The following is a 15,896-nucleotide window of genomic DNA, read 5'->3' as shown; positions in this document are numbered from 1 at the left end:
AGCTTCAGGAAGCAGGAAGGAAACAGGATATACAAAGTGCTTTTCTGTGAAGCTTAAGACTTCAAATCAGTGGCCAAATAATCTGCAATTCAGAACAAAGTTGTAACCCTCTCTGTTTTGCTCTTTCGAGGAATAGTTCAGTCAATTAAAAACATTTTGCCGTCATTTACTCACCCCTGAATCTTTCTAAACTTGACTTTTTGACATGGAATACAAAAGAAGTTATTTATAATGTCTAAGTTGCACTTCTTTATACAATGACATAAATACATTAAAGGGTTAGTTCACCCAAAAATGTAAATCATCCCATAATTTACTCACCCTCAAGCCATCCTAGGTGTATATGACTTTCTTCTTTCAGCCAAACACAATTGGAGTTATATTTAAAAATATCCTTGCTCTTCCAAGCTTTATAATGGGAGTGAATGGTACCTCAGATTTTGAAGCCCAAAAAAAGCACATCCATCCATCAAAAAGTAATCCATATGGCTCCAGGGGGTTAATAAAGGCCTTCTAACTTGATGCGATGCATTTTTGTAAGAAAAATATCCATATTTATAACTTTATAAACTATAATCACTGGCTTCCAATAACGGCTTCCAGTCACATGCGTTCACAAGAGAGTCGAGTTCCGGCGTATGACGTAGGCGTATTAAGCTCTGGTGAGAAGTGACGAACAGCAATATGCCTCTTCTGGCTATAAGGTAAGCAAAAGCAATAATGTCAGCCTGTCTCCTGGTGCTGAATCCTTCCATAGGTGACACTCCAAAAATTGCCAATAGGCAAGGTCTAAGAGAGATTTTGAGAGACTTTGAGAGCATGCTGAAGAAGGTTGACCAATATGAATGCAATTTAGGACATGTATAGAACGTATGTGTGTGGTCTGCTGGGGATTGTTAGCATCTGGTGCAAATGTCATCATCTACTAATGACTCAATTTTACCTTGGTATAATGAATACATGTGGAATTAATGCAGGTGGAATTAATTTTAATTAGGGCATTCTTCCACAAATCCTCCTCAATTTTAGCTTTTAACTCCTTTTCCCAGGCTTCCTTAAGTGGGGAAAGAGAGGGTAGTTGTGCGGAAAGTAAAAGCATATATATTGAAGAGCTACAACAAAGAGATCTTGGAATTGACATTACTTCTTCTATCAGTGTTTTCTTTGGCTGATGGCGGAAAACAGTTGAAGTGAGTTCTCGTGAAATTTAGACACTAAGTCATTAAATGTTATAAATGTATTGTTAGAAAACAATAGCCCTTTTCTAATGTGTCATTAAAAAGATCCAATATTAAGGTGGATAGCTGTGCAGATAATTTTTGTAAAGATTCTACGTGGAAGCCTATTAGGGCCGGGAGCTTTATTATTCCGCATAGCAGCAATACAGGAAGTAATCTCCTTCAAGCAAATAGGCTTGTCCAAGTGCTTAGCCATATCTGAATTTATTTCAGGGATATAATTGGGAAAGAAAAGACTGCATGACTGTGGCATCTAAAGGTGGTTCAGATTTGTAATATTAGCGTAGAAGAGATTAGAAAGAAGAGATTCCGAATTAATTTTAACTGGGTCCGTTATAATCCTGTGTGAGGAAACATATATCTGTGAGATAAGGTGGGATGCAGATTGGTGCCTAAACTAAGAGGCTAGTAGATGGCTAGCTCTATCTCTATGCTCATAATAAGTAGCTTTTGTTAGTTTCAGTAAATACTCAGCTTTATTGGTTGATAGTAAGTAATATTCTGTTTGTAATTTTAAGCATTGGAATTCTAAATTGGGGCTTGATGTGCTTGTGTTTTATTGTGTCTATTTCTAATATTGCATCAATGAGTTCCTGCTCTTTCAGTTTCTAGCTTTGACCCGGTATGCATTATAAGAGATAATGACACGTATAAATGCTTTAAATGTTTCCCACAAGAGAGTTGGTGATACTGTGTCTGATTTGTTAGTTTCCAGAAAGAAATCAATGTTCTTAGAGATTAAATAACAGAACGCTTTATTAGCCAACAACCCATTATTAAGCTTTCAGCTGCTAGAATGTCATTATGAATTTAAGGAGAAAGAAAGGTCTATAATATGTGGGGCATGATCCAAAATTACAATAGCTGAGTATTCTGTAGACCTAACTAGAGGTAAAAGAGCTTTATTAATAAAAAATAATTGATACGCGAGTAGACCCGGTGGACATTCGAGAAAAAAGAAAAATCTTTAGAAGTTGGATGAGAAAAGCGGCAGGGATCCACACATCCTATTTGGTCCATAAGAGATAAAAATGTCTTAGACATAGAAATGGGAGATATTGGCCTGAACTGACAGCGACCCAAGACTGTGTCAATCGTACAATTTAAATTTCCTCCTAATATAAAACTGTGAGTGTCTAAATTTGGGAAATGCAAAAACAGCATAGTCGCAAAACGTCTCAGTTACGTACGTAACCTCGGTTCCCTGATACGAAGGGAATGAGACATTGCATGCTAACGCATATGGGGAGTTGTCCTTCCATATGACCTAGTTGAAACCTCTCTATAATAATGCCATTATTCTAATATTGGCTATGGTGTTTGAGCCCTGCCCATTTAGGCACAAAGCTGTCCGCTATAAAAGCAGGGGCACAAACACCATTCCTCAGAGTTTTATGACTGAGGGACAAGGAGCGCATCGCTTGCACCTCAGAAGAACTCTGGGTCTTGTAGTGCGGCCAACGTTTGCAATGTCTCGTTCCCTTCGTCTCAGAAAACCGAGGTTACATACATAATCGAGACATTCCCTTACAACTCATTACACTTAACATTGCGTGCTAACGCATATGGGGAACAGAATCCCATCATGCTGCACTGCATTACATCGCCTTCCAGAGAGGAAACATGACGCTGCAGTCCCATGGGAAGGCGACCGACATGAGTATGCTGCAAGTGAGTGACCCTCATGTTAGACCAGGAGGGGAGCATTCAGAATGAATATACCCCTTCACAAACCCAGTTAGGAAGGGAGTTTATTTATGATGAAAGTGCTTGTGACTTTATGGTAAACAGCCTGATACAGGCAGTTGTATAAAATGATGGGGAGCCCATACTTAAGGGGAGGGGCAAGTATATGTTTGGCAAATGATGTAGCAAGTGTTCTCAACACAGAGAAATCCAGGGCAATCACATAAACAATCCAGTAAGAAAGTCTTTGCTTGGAGATGGACATTCCTTTCGTGTGTCCTACATAGCACACAAAGAGCTGATCAGACAGTCTGAACTGGCAGGTACACTCAACGTATATGTGGCGCTCTGGCCTGTAAAATGGTGTTCATGAATGAATGCGTCAGTTCTAGCGCGTTTAGCGTACTCCATTCAGGGGCCACACATGCAGATCCACATCTTGGGCTGGGGAAGGCAGATTCTGCCTTGTGCCTGAGAGAGGAGATCCCTCCTCAGATGTATTTCCCATGGCTGACTGTATAACATCTCTATCATTTCGGTGCGGGTGAGCGCCACATCAATACATTCTTGAATGTGAATCTAAAAAGCCGCCTGTAAAACAGTGCGGTTGGTACATGAGTACACGTTCTTCAGATCTATTGACGCATATCAGTCCTGAGGACAGATGTTCGATAAGATCTGTTTCTGAGTTAACATTTTGAATGAACGTGTCGCAAGGGAACGATTCAAGCGTTTCAGTACTAGAATGGACCGAAGTCCGCCATCCCAGAAAGAGGAATTAATGGCTGTAAATCCCACTGAGCGTGTGTGCATGCAACACCGGCATATCGTGTGGTCAGACCACAGATAGATCGTGCAGCGAGATAGCAGCCTTATTCATTCATATGAAACAACCTCTATCGCGTTTTTCGTGAGATGATTGTGTATTTTGGCTCGTAACACTGGCGAGTCTTTGGACGGAACTGTGGAAGACAGAACACCATTGGAACGGGGTGGCTGACATGCAAACTGGATCGTATAACCATGTCCAATTGTTTTTTAGCACCCTGTCGGAATGCCAGTAAGAGCATGCTTCCGCGTTATGGCCTAGAGGGCAATTTGGTATGTTCATAACATGATATAATGCACCTCTCACCATTGGGAAGCGTTTTCACGTAATGTGAGGCTTTAAAGTGGGAAAGCCCTTTATTGAAAAAGTGTGAGCATCTCATGCATTTGCAACAAGCGCTGTAGTGGGGTATAACCGTTTTCTTCCCTGTGATCCAGTGACGCGGTCACTTGATGCCGTATGGACTGCAGGAACCATTCATCAACGCGAGATTGTGTAGGTTACTCTGGAGAAGACCTCTCAATATCGAGCTCCTCGACCGCCCTTCAAAGGATACAAAGCATCTCCTTGTCAGTGGCGCGTACATTGATCATCCACTGACCACTCACCTGATGCAGCATAAATGTAAATATATATATTTACTGTATATTTCACACAGTATACAATATGCAATTGCTTTGTAGGGATACACAACACCTGCTGAAGGGCTTCGGGGAATCAGGATGCAGAAGCGGCCCATTCACCAGCGAAGCGGCAAGGCGGCGTAATGTTTGCTGCAGGGGAGTGGAGAGTCTTCTCTTTGTCGTGAAGATTCTGCCCGCTGACTCGTGTTGAAGCAGTATGGGGCTTCCAGGGCTCTACAGTATGAGCATTTCACTCGCATTGGCCCCTAAAAATAGATATGTGCGAATTGGAAAAATTATTTAGGAGCACAGTGTGCGATTAAAGATTCCAAAGTTTTTTTTTTTTTTTTTAAGATAATTGTTTAAAAATGACAAAACCCACATTCCACAAGCGGAGTTTTCTGTGATGACGTGGTCCAGTCAGAGAGAGAAAGGTGAACAATGGAAAAAGTATCGGTATAGGCGACATCGCATTTTATTTTAAGCGAAAAAGGAAGAGAAAGAGGAATTTGGTGAGGGGGATTCGCAAGGTTCAACTAATGAAGTCTCTTCACAAGGTTTACCTGAGACGGCTAACGTTAGGGATGCTGAGAACAACATTAGCGATGCTACCGTGACCACAGCTGTCACTTCAACATCCACTGTAGCCGGTGAAGGGAGAACATATAGATTCAATGCAAATTGGCTCAAAATGTTCCCATGGCTAGAGTTCGAAAACAACGTCATGTTCTGGGCAGAAACAGGTGGGCATCTCGTCCTTCGTGTCAGGAAACCCGCATCTGAAATAGTGATGGGTCATTTGGAAACGAGTCGGCTCTTGTAAACGTTGGGAGCCGGCTCGCATATCAGAATCTATTTATACAAATATTTAAAAACAAATTAAGATACGAATAATCAAAAGATTTAAAAATAACGAAAAAAACAAATAAAATAATATAGACCTAAATGCTCCAGCACACACATTAGTTCTGACTGTCTGCTCAGACTAAAATCCTCCCCTGTTGTTCCTGTCAATCAGACACGCAGTGTCAACCAATGAACAAAAGATGCGTGAGGGAGGGCGGAGCCAACTTATGTTGTTCAGATTGTATTTGAATTGTAACATTTATATGCACTTTGTTATGTACATTGAACGTGAAATAACATCCTTCTTTTTTTACATTTATTTCAATTTGTGGGATGCTGCAGTTTTGCAAATTATTTATTTTTCTTTGATATGGTGCATTATTCTATTATCAGTACCGCCGCTACCTACATGCATACTGCGCAGTTTGCGTAGGGCATCAACTCCCTAGGGGGGCACCATCTTACCCTAGGATGGCACCAGAAAGTCCACCGGCTGCGTTATACGTTATTCAAAGACCCGAAAGCAGTTGTGAAACACAGATGATCGCTTCACGCTCATATCACGTGTAAGGCATCAATTTGGCCAGCGGTGGCCCTGTCTATTATGCTGTTCAGACTGTATTCGTTTTGAATGGTTAGATTTGCACTTTGTTTATATACAATAAGTTATACTTTAAATGCAAATGTTTAATAGCATTATTTTTCATAACAAATCAATGCATTTTTAAATAAATTGTGGTTAAAGGGTAACTAAACCCTAAACCAACTTTTTTTAGTTAATGATCTGTAAGCATGGGGCTTTATTAGTACTGGTCATTGATTCAAGTAATTTTTTTGACATTTGTGTATAAAGTGTTTAATTCTTTAATTCTTAGTGCTGCCCTCTTCAGGTTGAACGGTGGCTACTGCAGTTGAATTTTCCTATTGGCTGTTGCGGTACTTCGTGACGTAAGCAGGTTCCAGCTCACCACGCCAGATTCATGTACATGTCGTCTTGCGACCGTGTGAGGAATAATAATAACATAGAGTCTGACAGCAGCTGTCAATTAATCCGTCACTACGAGTCTCAGGTGCCCCCGCTCAGCCCCTGACTCGGTTCGTTCCCTCTATCCCCGCCGGGGTCTGCCCACTTTTCCAGCATTTTCAAATATTTCTAGTGGGTGGAGTCAGACTCTGAGCAGGTGTTTAGTTACCCTTTAAGGTAGAGTATAATTACATTTAATAATTTAATTTGAATTGTTTTAACACCAATTATGAAAAGAGCCAGAATGCCCATTGCTAATCTGAAAAGAGATAGTGTAGCGAAACATCTCATGGCGGCATATCCAGTGCTCTGGATGAGACCGGAGAAACCATCAAGCTCTGTGTCAGCAGCCTTGAGGAGGCAAGTGCTGCAGTCTGAGGAGGAGAAGTGGAAGCAGCTGAAAATAAAGATAAACATTGCATACTTCATTGTGAAAGAACAAACTTTGTCAAATTTGAGCCGCTTATCAGACTCCACCACAAAAACTGAGTTTACATGAATCCCACATACGACAATGTGCGGAGATGATCGGTCAAATTGCTGACATAATGAGAGATCGCTGGCTGACCTCTCAACATACAAAAGCAGCTGGACTACTGATATCCTTTGATTCTAGTAGGCATGGGTTCAATGTGTGATTTGGGAGGTATGTGCTGTTCCACAGATGTGTGTCCCTTAGCACACGCACACACACTCATACACGCAGTATAAATATGTATGTAATAAATTGTTTGTTAATAAACTCTGTATTTAATTTTCACTGTGCTCCTAAATTTCTTTGTGTGCTCTTAAATTTTTTCATTTAGGAGCGCATGTACTCCTTGGGGAAAAAGTTAGCGTAGAGCCCTGGGCTTCTAGATGAGAGATGATAAAGGGTGGATTTCAAATACCATAGCTAATATTAGAATATTGGCTTTATCGAAGAGAGGTTTCAACTAGGTCATGTGCAAGGGCAACTCCCCATATTTGTTAGCATGCAATGTCGAGTGTACTGAGTCTAGGAAACTAGGATTATAAAATAAACTATAATAGATAAAATTCTGAAATGGCTATGTAACAGTTTGTTTTAAGATGCGTATGTAGAGCGGTTACCACTCATTCAAGATAAACTCTGAGCAACCATTAAGTAAGCTTACGGTTATTCATGTTCAATGATTTTCACATCCAGCGACTTTTGCTTCAAAGGTATAGCAACATCAGTCTGTTCCCTCAGGAAAGGTCTGATTGTAGAATGTCTCAGCTGCCTTGGGGGAGTCAAAAAAGTCGAGCAGGGTATACTGCACATCTTGCTTCAACTTGATTTTATGGCCATTGTAGGAAATGTCCTTGTGCATTTTAGCCCATTTCAAAACCTTCACAATGTATCGATGAAATCTGATAATAACTGGTCATGGATTTTCCTCAGGCCAGGATTTGGGCTTCAGGCTGCAATGAGTGCGATCCAGCTCAGGTCATTCAGAGAGGGAGTCACCGTGTAATTTGTGGAACAAGTTAGACATGAACTCCCTCATGTCCTTCCCTTCAATGCCCTCAGGCAAGCCTAACACCCAAATGTTCTGACGTTTCGAGTGGGATACCAGGTCTTCCACATTGGCATTGGCATTGAAAGACTTCTTTCCTTTTGGAATGACATGAAGGTGAATAAAGTATGACAGAATTTTAATATTTGGGTGAACTATCCCTTTAGGAATAAACAGGCACACATCCTTCAATGTGTCACTTTATCATACTGAACGTCCTACAGACATGTTGTCACCACTATTCTATAGAGACTCAATCCTCTGGGCCGTACCAGAGTACTTAGAGTACAAAGGCTCGGTGCATCTGTATCAGTCTGCTCATATGCTCTTAATCTCTCAGTTTGTGGTGAAGGATCCTGCTGCGGGTACAAAAATATTCATGTTCTTAGGGGCCGGGCCTGACATAATGTTTCAAAGGATGAAAGCACAACTATTTGTACTGTTTTAAATACTGCTTTTTAATATTATGTCTCACTTTGTTTTATTGAATGGGACAGAAATAGATTATATTCTGTTCTGCACTGGATTTGAAATATGTTATTAGTGGTGCTTGCTCATACTTACTGCAAGTATTAAACTTTGAAGCAGACATGAATGAAGGCCTATTCACACCAAATCGTTCTAAAGGAACGTTCTAAACGTTCCGTTAGGAAGGGTCTTAATATATGATATGAATGATTATGTGAAGGAATCCTTTATGTGAAGGAATGTTCGTTCTAAATGAGCTTTTGATTTTCAAACAATGGATTCCTATGGCGCTATTCACAGGGGGTCCAAAAAAATTGTCTGCCTACAATCTTAAGGGTTTTTACGGAGTACGTTCAATTTTGTTTTTCCGGAGTGCAAGGAAAACTGACTGACCAATGAGATAAAAAAAGCTTTTTGTCACTATTCCAGAGTCGCTGCAGCTGCTCAATCCAGCATGCTGGTGGCATTAATCAATAGACAAACACAGGTGCTGTGCTCTTTTACTCGTCTCACGCATAAAAACTCTTATAAAGACTTACATGCAATTTTTTACTACAAGTTTAGACCAATGAATTGCAGAACCTCACTCCTATTTATATTGCATGGATAATATAACAAAGTATTCCTGTAAAGGTGCTCTATTTCTCAGCATGCACAAGACACCCTGAATTCAATAAAAATATGCAATAATTAAATAAAGAAAAGATACCCACAACATGATGCTGCCACCCCCATGCTTCACGGTTGGGATGGTGTTCTTTGGCTCACAAGCCTTACCCTTTTTCCTCCAAAAAAAACAATGGTCATTATGGCCAAACAGCTAAATATTTGTTTCATCAGATCCTTGTGCATTTACAAACTGTAGTCAGACTTTTTTATGGCAGATTTGGATCAGTGGCTTCTTCCTTGCTGAGCAGCCTTTCAGGTTATGTCGATATAGGACTCGTTTTACTGTGGATATAGATACTTGTCTACCTGTTTGTTCCAGCATCTACACAAGGTCTTTTGCTGTTGTTCTGGGATTCATTTTCACTTTTCGCTCCAAACTACGTTCATCTCTAGGAGACAACCTAGATACCTGAGTGGTATGATGACTGCGTGATCCCATGTTGTTTATACTTGCGTACTAAAGTACAGATGTTTGTACAGATCCTTTTGTCCTTCTTCAAAATGCATTAAAAACATGGAAAAACATGAACATAAAAAAAGTTATGCCAAATTAGGTAAATAAATGCTTTAACAGCATTCAATATCTAAATATTAAAAACGCTTACAGCTGAAGGGTCCTGGAAACTAGTATAAATATTGTAGATAGTTTGTAGAACAGCAAGAGTGCCGTCTACTGTATTGTGGTCTCAGTGTGAATTTCGTCAGAGATTAGTTTTGCAGATTCGTCACAAATTTGGTGTGAACAGCGCTCAGACTTACAATATTCACTAAATCCCATAGACTTGCAATGAAGGAGTGACCAAAGCATTTTTAGGGTCATGAATATAATGTAAGAATATAATATTATGTTGTTCCAGGAACATTGCTGTAAAGGACGATAAACGAATAATTAGGCCAGGAGTAATTTAAGAGGAAACAGACTGATAACACTGAATTAGGAGATAGTTTGAAAGTTGTGCTGTTGAAATCGGTCTGTGCTTACCGAAATTCAAAATACTGCCCCCAGTGGATAAAGCTGAAAGTGTTGCTGAACAGTTTCCAGTTGAAATGTCCACACAGTGGTGCCAAAAGCGAGTTGTATTTTGAGTTGTAAATTATGTAATGAAGTCAACAGGAATGCAGATTTTAAGAACTCTACTCCCTAGCCCATACCCCAACCCTAAAAAAATGCATCCTCTGAATCACACACCATTGTTTATGTGAATGCTATTACTTCCTGGTTTCCATGGGACCAGAATCCATGTTTTGGTGGCTCATATAGAGCAACAGAGATAATGCAGGAAGAGCCAGATACATTTGAATTTATGAAAAGTGTCTGATTGGGGATAGCACTTGTCAGTAACTCGGCTGAATGAGGTTGATTTCAGTATACATGAACATTCGGAAGCAACATGTCAATTTTCCGTGTTGGCTGTAAACTCACACAGACTGAATAAATCAACTTTTCAACCATTTTAAGATTGTCTTAAAAAGCTCAAAAGATTTGCAGGTGCAGGATAATGTGTGTGTTTGTACTCCAGGTGAGTTTGGGATGGTATTTGTGTTTCATTCATCGCCTGCTGTTCCTCCAGCTGCATGTCTCACACCGGCAATGAAAGAAAGAAGCATCTGAATATTCATGTTGATCGTTACCGAGCCACAAAAGGCTTGATTGGTGGAGCTTGCCGGTCTTACTACAGAGCTTTCATGATGTAAAGGCAGTTCATCTGTATGAAAATGACTCCACAGTTATCTGTGGTTTTGAGTCAAGTCAAGTCAAGTCAAGTGGTTTTTATTGTCGTTTCAACCATATACAGTTAGTACAGTACACAGCAAAACGAGACAACGTTCCTCCAGGACCATGGTGCTACATAAAAACAACAAAGGACCAACATAGGACCACATGAGACTACACAACGAAATAAAATACCTATATAAACTACCTATATATACCTATATAAAGTGCACATGCAAACATGTGCAAAAAGTACAGGACAGTACAACAAATTACTGACAATGAACAGGACAATAGACAGTGCAGCGCCGACCAGTACTCAGTAGTGCAAAAAGATGACAGTTTCTAAAAATGTAAACATAACATACTATGAGATAGTGTTCTATGCACATAGCAGTTATTGAGGTAGCAGACAGTTATAAAGTGACAGTAATTAAAGTGCAACTCTGGACACGTGTGTGTCAAACCAGTCTCTGAGTATTGAGAAGTCTGATGGCTTGGGGGAAGAAGCTGTTACACAGTCTGGCCGTGAGGGCCCGAATGCTTCGGTACCTCTTGCCAGACGGCAGGAGGGTTAAGAGTTTGTGTGAGGGGTGTGTGGGGTCGTCCACAATGCTGGTTGCTTTGCGGATACAGTGTTTTTTGTAAATGTCTTTGATGGAGGGAAGAGAGACCCCAATGATCTTCTCAGCTGTCCTCACTATCCTCTGCAGGGCTTTGCGGTCCGAAACGGTGCAAGTCCCAAACCAGGCAGTGATGCAGCTGCTCAGGATGCTCTCAATAGTCCCTCTATAGAATGTAGTGAGGATGGGGGTTGGGAGATGTGCTTTCCTCAGCCTTCGAAGAAAGTAGAGACGCTGGAATAAATTATTATTGTGTTGTTTTGTATGTTGCAGAAATACAGGCAGTGCATGGCAGGGCTTCTCGCCCCGCCGTACGGAGTGATGGACAGTGGAACTACTAATGACAGTGAGTATCATCAGTGATTACTTATCAGCATGAATGTAAAGCAAACATGCATGTATTTTCATGCTGTAAATCCTGTGTGCTATTGTGTGTTGAAGGAATAGTTCACATGAAAAGAAAATTATGACGTAATTTACTCACCCTCATGTTGTTTCAAACCGGTATGATGATCTTTCTTCCATAATACGCAAAAGGTGATGTTCGGCAGAATGTTAGTCTCAGTCACCATTCACTTTCATTGTTTGGAAAAAAGGTTGAAAGTGACTGAGGCTGTCATTCTACTTAACATCTCTTTTTGTTTTCCATGGAAGAAAGAAAGTCATATGGGTTTGGAGCAACATGAGGGTGAGTAACTGATGACAGAATTTTCATTTTATGGTGAACTATCCCTTTAATGAAAATTGTTTTTGTTTGATGCAGGAAAGCCTGACAAAGATAACCTCAACAACGACCCCCTCAATTTTATGTCAAAAAGTCTAAACAAGGTACGAAAGTCCCTCATTAATGTCTGTTTGGACTTACACATCTATAGTGATTACAACTTGATATGATCAATAGGATACTGAACTTAGTCACATGATCTGATAAATTTGGTTTCATACAAAGGAACTTTTAAAATATAAATGTTATTTTTAAATGGTTGATTTCAGCCAATTTTCAGCCTTTTCATCAACATTATGATTTAATGGGTTATATGGAATAAGAATAAAAATAAACATCTTCTAAATTTTGTTTTTAGTGAAATTTTATTATCATGCTTTCACTGTCTACTGTATGTAGTTATTTGTAAAATCATATATGCATTTTCTGAGAAAATATACAATTTGACTTTGTCCCTCACTTTCTGTTCAATCCTGTTATATTGTGACATTCCCACCCTTTTAAAATAATAATTTGCTATTTCCTATATAATATATTTCACAAAATTAAAATGTTTGAGCATATGGCTCATATTAATTAGTTATTATATTGTTTAGTAAACTTTACATATACATTTATTCATTTGGCAGATGCTTTTATCCAAAGCGACTTACAAAAGAGGAAAGCATTATAAGTGAATCATCTTAAGGAGACTGTGGTACGAAAAGTGCCGTATTACAAAGTTTCACTAGCATCAGAGTAGTAGTATTCAAGACACAGTAAAGTGCACCAATAATTTTTTATTTATTTATTAGTGACTGATTAAGTGCTCTTGGAAATAAATAGTTTTTAGCCATTTTTTTAAGACAGAAAGTGAGTCAGCTTCACGGATGGAGTTGGAAAGGTCATTCCACTATCGTGGTATGATGAAACCGAAAGTCCGGGAAAGTTTTTTGGTGCCTCTTTGTGTTGGTACAATAAGGTGCCGTTCCGAAGCCGACCGCAGGCTTCTGGTGGGAACATAGCTCTGCAGAAATTATTTTAGATATGCTGGAGCAGACCCAGTGACTGTTCTGTATGCCAGCATCAAAGCCTTGAACTTGAAACGTGCATCAACCGGCAGCCAGTGAAGAGAGACAAGGAGTGGTGTAACATGTGCTCTCTTTGGTTAATTAAAAACCAGACATGCTGATGCATTCTGGATCATTTGCAGGGGTCTAATTGTGAATGCAGGAAGGCCTGCAATGAGAGCGTTACAGTAGTCCAGTCTAGTTATGACAAGTGACTGAACAAGAAGTTTTGTGGCATGTTCTGTTAGGAAGGGTCTTAATATATGATATGAATGATTAACTCTTAAATTGAGCATTAATTGCATTCATTTCTACACAAAAATAAGACATTTAATATATTGTAAATTATGCCTAAGATAGCCTTACTCTACATTTAGTTATGTATTAATTACTGTCTTATTATTGCTTTACAAGTGCATTATTATGGACCATTGTAATTAAGTGATACCAAACTTTCTTTAACACTTTATAGTAAGGTTCTATTTGTTTAGTAAATGCATTAGGTTTCATAAAATAACAATAAACAATATTTAACAAAATAACAGCATTTATTAATCTTCTTTAAAATTATGTGTGTGTGTGCTTATATAAATATCTCTCTTCTATCTAACTTCTGTCTCTTTGTGCTTTCGGCTTCAGGCCCCATCAGAAAAGATTTTGAGGGCAGAAAAAGTCTTACGTAACGCTATTCTGGCCAGAGCACCCCACATGATCAGAGATAGAAAGTATCATCTGAAAACCTACAGGTGTGTGTGTGAGTGTGTGTGTGTGTGTGTGTGTGTGTGTGTGTGTGTGTGTGTGTGTGTGTGTGTGTGTGAGAAACGTCTTGCTTCTGACAAATGCACATTTTATTTATACATTACAAACTATATATAAAATTATATTCCATATCAAGATTATGCCATTTTAATTTATATGATTGTACAGTGGGTTTCAAAAGTATAACGAATATACTTCTATTTTGAATTCTTTACTGATTTAAAGCACTTTAAAATATATATATATATATATCGTCAGCATATATATTTTAGTGAAAAATTATATTTAAAAATGAATGTGAGTTTGACCATTTCTAGTATTTGGTATGTCACTTGTTGCATCCACTGGAGCACTTTCAAAATGCTAAAATACAGTACATAAATGTATATATTCATGTTTAAATAAATAAATCCCAGCTTTTCAATGTTGTTTCAGACTTTTGGACCCCATTTCGTAGAACACACACTGATTGTGTACAGCATGATCTGTATATGTGTGTGTGTGTGTGTTTACAGGCAGTGTTGTGTCGGCACAGAGCTGGTCGACTGGCTGCTTCAGCAGAGTTCATGTGTTCACAGTCGAGGTCATGCTGTAGGAATGTGGCAGGTGCTCTTGGAGGAAGGGGTCCTAAACCATGGTAAACAACATACACATGTCCCACTCTTGTACTGACAGCTACATTATGTAAAAATAAAGGGGTCATATAATAAGAAATCAGTTTTCATTGATTTTTCAATGGACATTTACATAGAAATCTTAAAAGGAAGTCATAATTTAAAGTTCCAAACAATTTTGTTAGGCAGAATGTTAGATTCAGTCACCATATACTTTCATTGCAATGCTTTTATTACTGATTGTGAATGGTGATTGAGACTAACATTCTGCCTTACATCTTTTGTGTTCCACTGAAGAAAAAAGTAAAACAGGTTTGGAACCACATAATGGTGAGTAAATGATGACTGAATTTTCATTTTTGAGTGATCTATCCCTGTAAATCCTTGTGCCATGTTCCTCATTGGCTACCACTCCTTGTGGTCAAAATGACCAACCCATTTAAGTGATTTATGAATCTGATATAATCCATATACAGTATTTTCATTAAATACTGCATTAGAGTTTTTTCAACTCAATTTATAATGACTACAACAGGTTTTGAATCTCTTTTTGGAATTTATTGAAAATAAGCTAAATTGTAAGCTAATTGTATTAGCTAAATTACCTGAGCTAATACAACAAAAGTTTTGTGTTAAAAAAGCGTTTTTATTTTGGATATTTTTACGATATTAAATGCCATACATACACCTTTCTGTCCTGTTTGTTACACTACTTTGTTTTAATGTTTAACCAGAAATTTTTTGTTTAACTCTTTTATTTATAAAAGAAATGGTGTTCCCGGTCAAAAATGACCGGCCCATTAAAATGTATATAAATCTCTCATTATGAATCTATTTTCACTAGATATTGCATTAGATCTTTTTGTTAACTTATATCTAGTAATTAGAACAGGTTTGGTACTTATTTGTCATTGTAGGCGTTATTGACCTGATCTAATACAACTTTTTTTCCCCGAGTTAATCTAACATTATTTATTGATTATTTTGACTATATTAAATAATTATTATGAAGTTATTATTTTAATGTTGTTTTAATATTTAACTAAGAAATTAGCTTTGACATGATTTTGTTTGTGTATAAGTATGAGTATGGGGTGTGTGTATGAGTGTGTACACATGTCTGAGGACTTTATGTGTGCAAGTCAGATGGTTGGACAGGCTCCTGAACACATTTTTTTCTTTTTTTGTAGCCCCGGCCATTCATTTCCAATTGTCGGTCATTTTTGACCGGGAAACAACAGGTGTAACAAAGTGAAATAAAACCAATAAAACGTAAAGAAAATGGTCAAATGTTTTTTGTGTTTTCAGAAACTATATGTGAACAAAGTCAAGGAATTTTATTCCAACTTGATTTAGTAAAAAAAAAAAAACATGTTTAAAATACAAACTGACCCACAAAACAGAGAAACAGCCTGTTTAATTCTAAGAGTCTGAGAAAGGGTGAAAACTGATTATAAAAAACTTATTTATGACTGATGTTATTGCCGTAAAAATAAAATAAAACAATAAT

At 38.4% G+C, this 15,896-nt stretch overlaps 1 protein-coding gene across 2 annotated transcripts in view; it reads left to right on the top strand.

Annotated features, from left to right (window-relative positions):
* Positions 1 to 15,896, top strand: part of LOC127646251 (rap guanine nucleotide exchange factor 4-like) — a 52,172-nt gene that overhangs the window by 19,331 nt on the left and 16,945 nt on the right. For both annotated transcript variants that reach the window (XM_052129748.1, XM_052129749.1), the window contains 4 exons: positions 11,514 to 11,586; positions 12,004 to 12,068; positions 13,653 to 13,759; positions 14,288 to 14,409. In XM_052129748.1, the coding sequence (XP_051985708.1) occupies positions 11,514 to 11,586; positions 12,004 to 12,068; positions 13,653 to 13,759; positions 14,288 to 14,409 (367 nt within the window). The remainder of the gene's footprint in view (positions 1 to 11,513; positions 11,587 to 12,003; positions 12,069 to 13,652; positions 13,760 to 14,287; positions 14,410 to 15,896) is intronic.

This window comes from Xyrauchen texanus, chromosome 7 (assembly GCF_025860055.1).
Source record: "Xyrauchen texanus isolate HMW12.3.18 chromosome 7, RBS_HiC_50CHRs, whole genome shotgun sequence".
NCBI classification, from domain to species: domain Eukaryota; kingdom Metazoa; phylum Chordata; class Actinopteri; order Cypriniformes; family Catostomidae; genus Xyrauchen; species Xyrauchen texanus.
The sequence above is the reverse complement of the archived record's forward strand: the minus strand, read 5'-3'. Positions and strand labels throughout refer to the sequence as shown.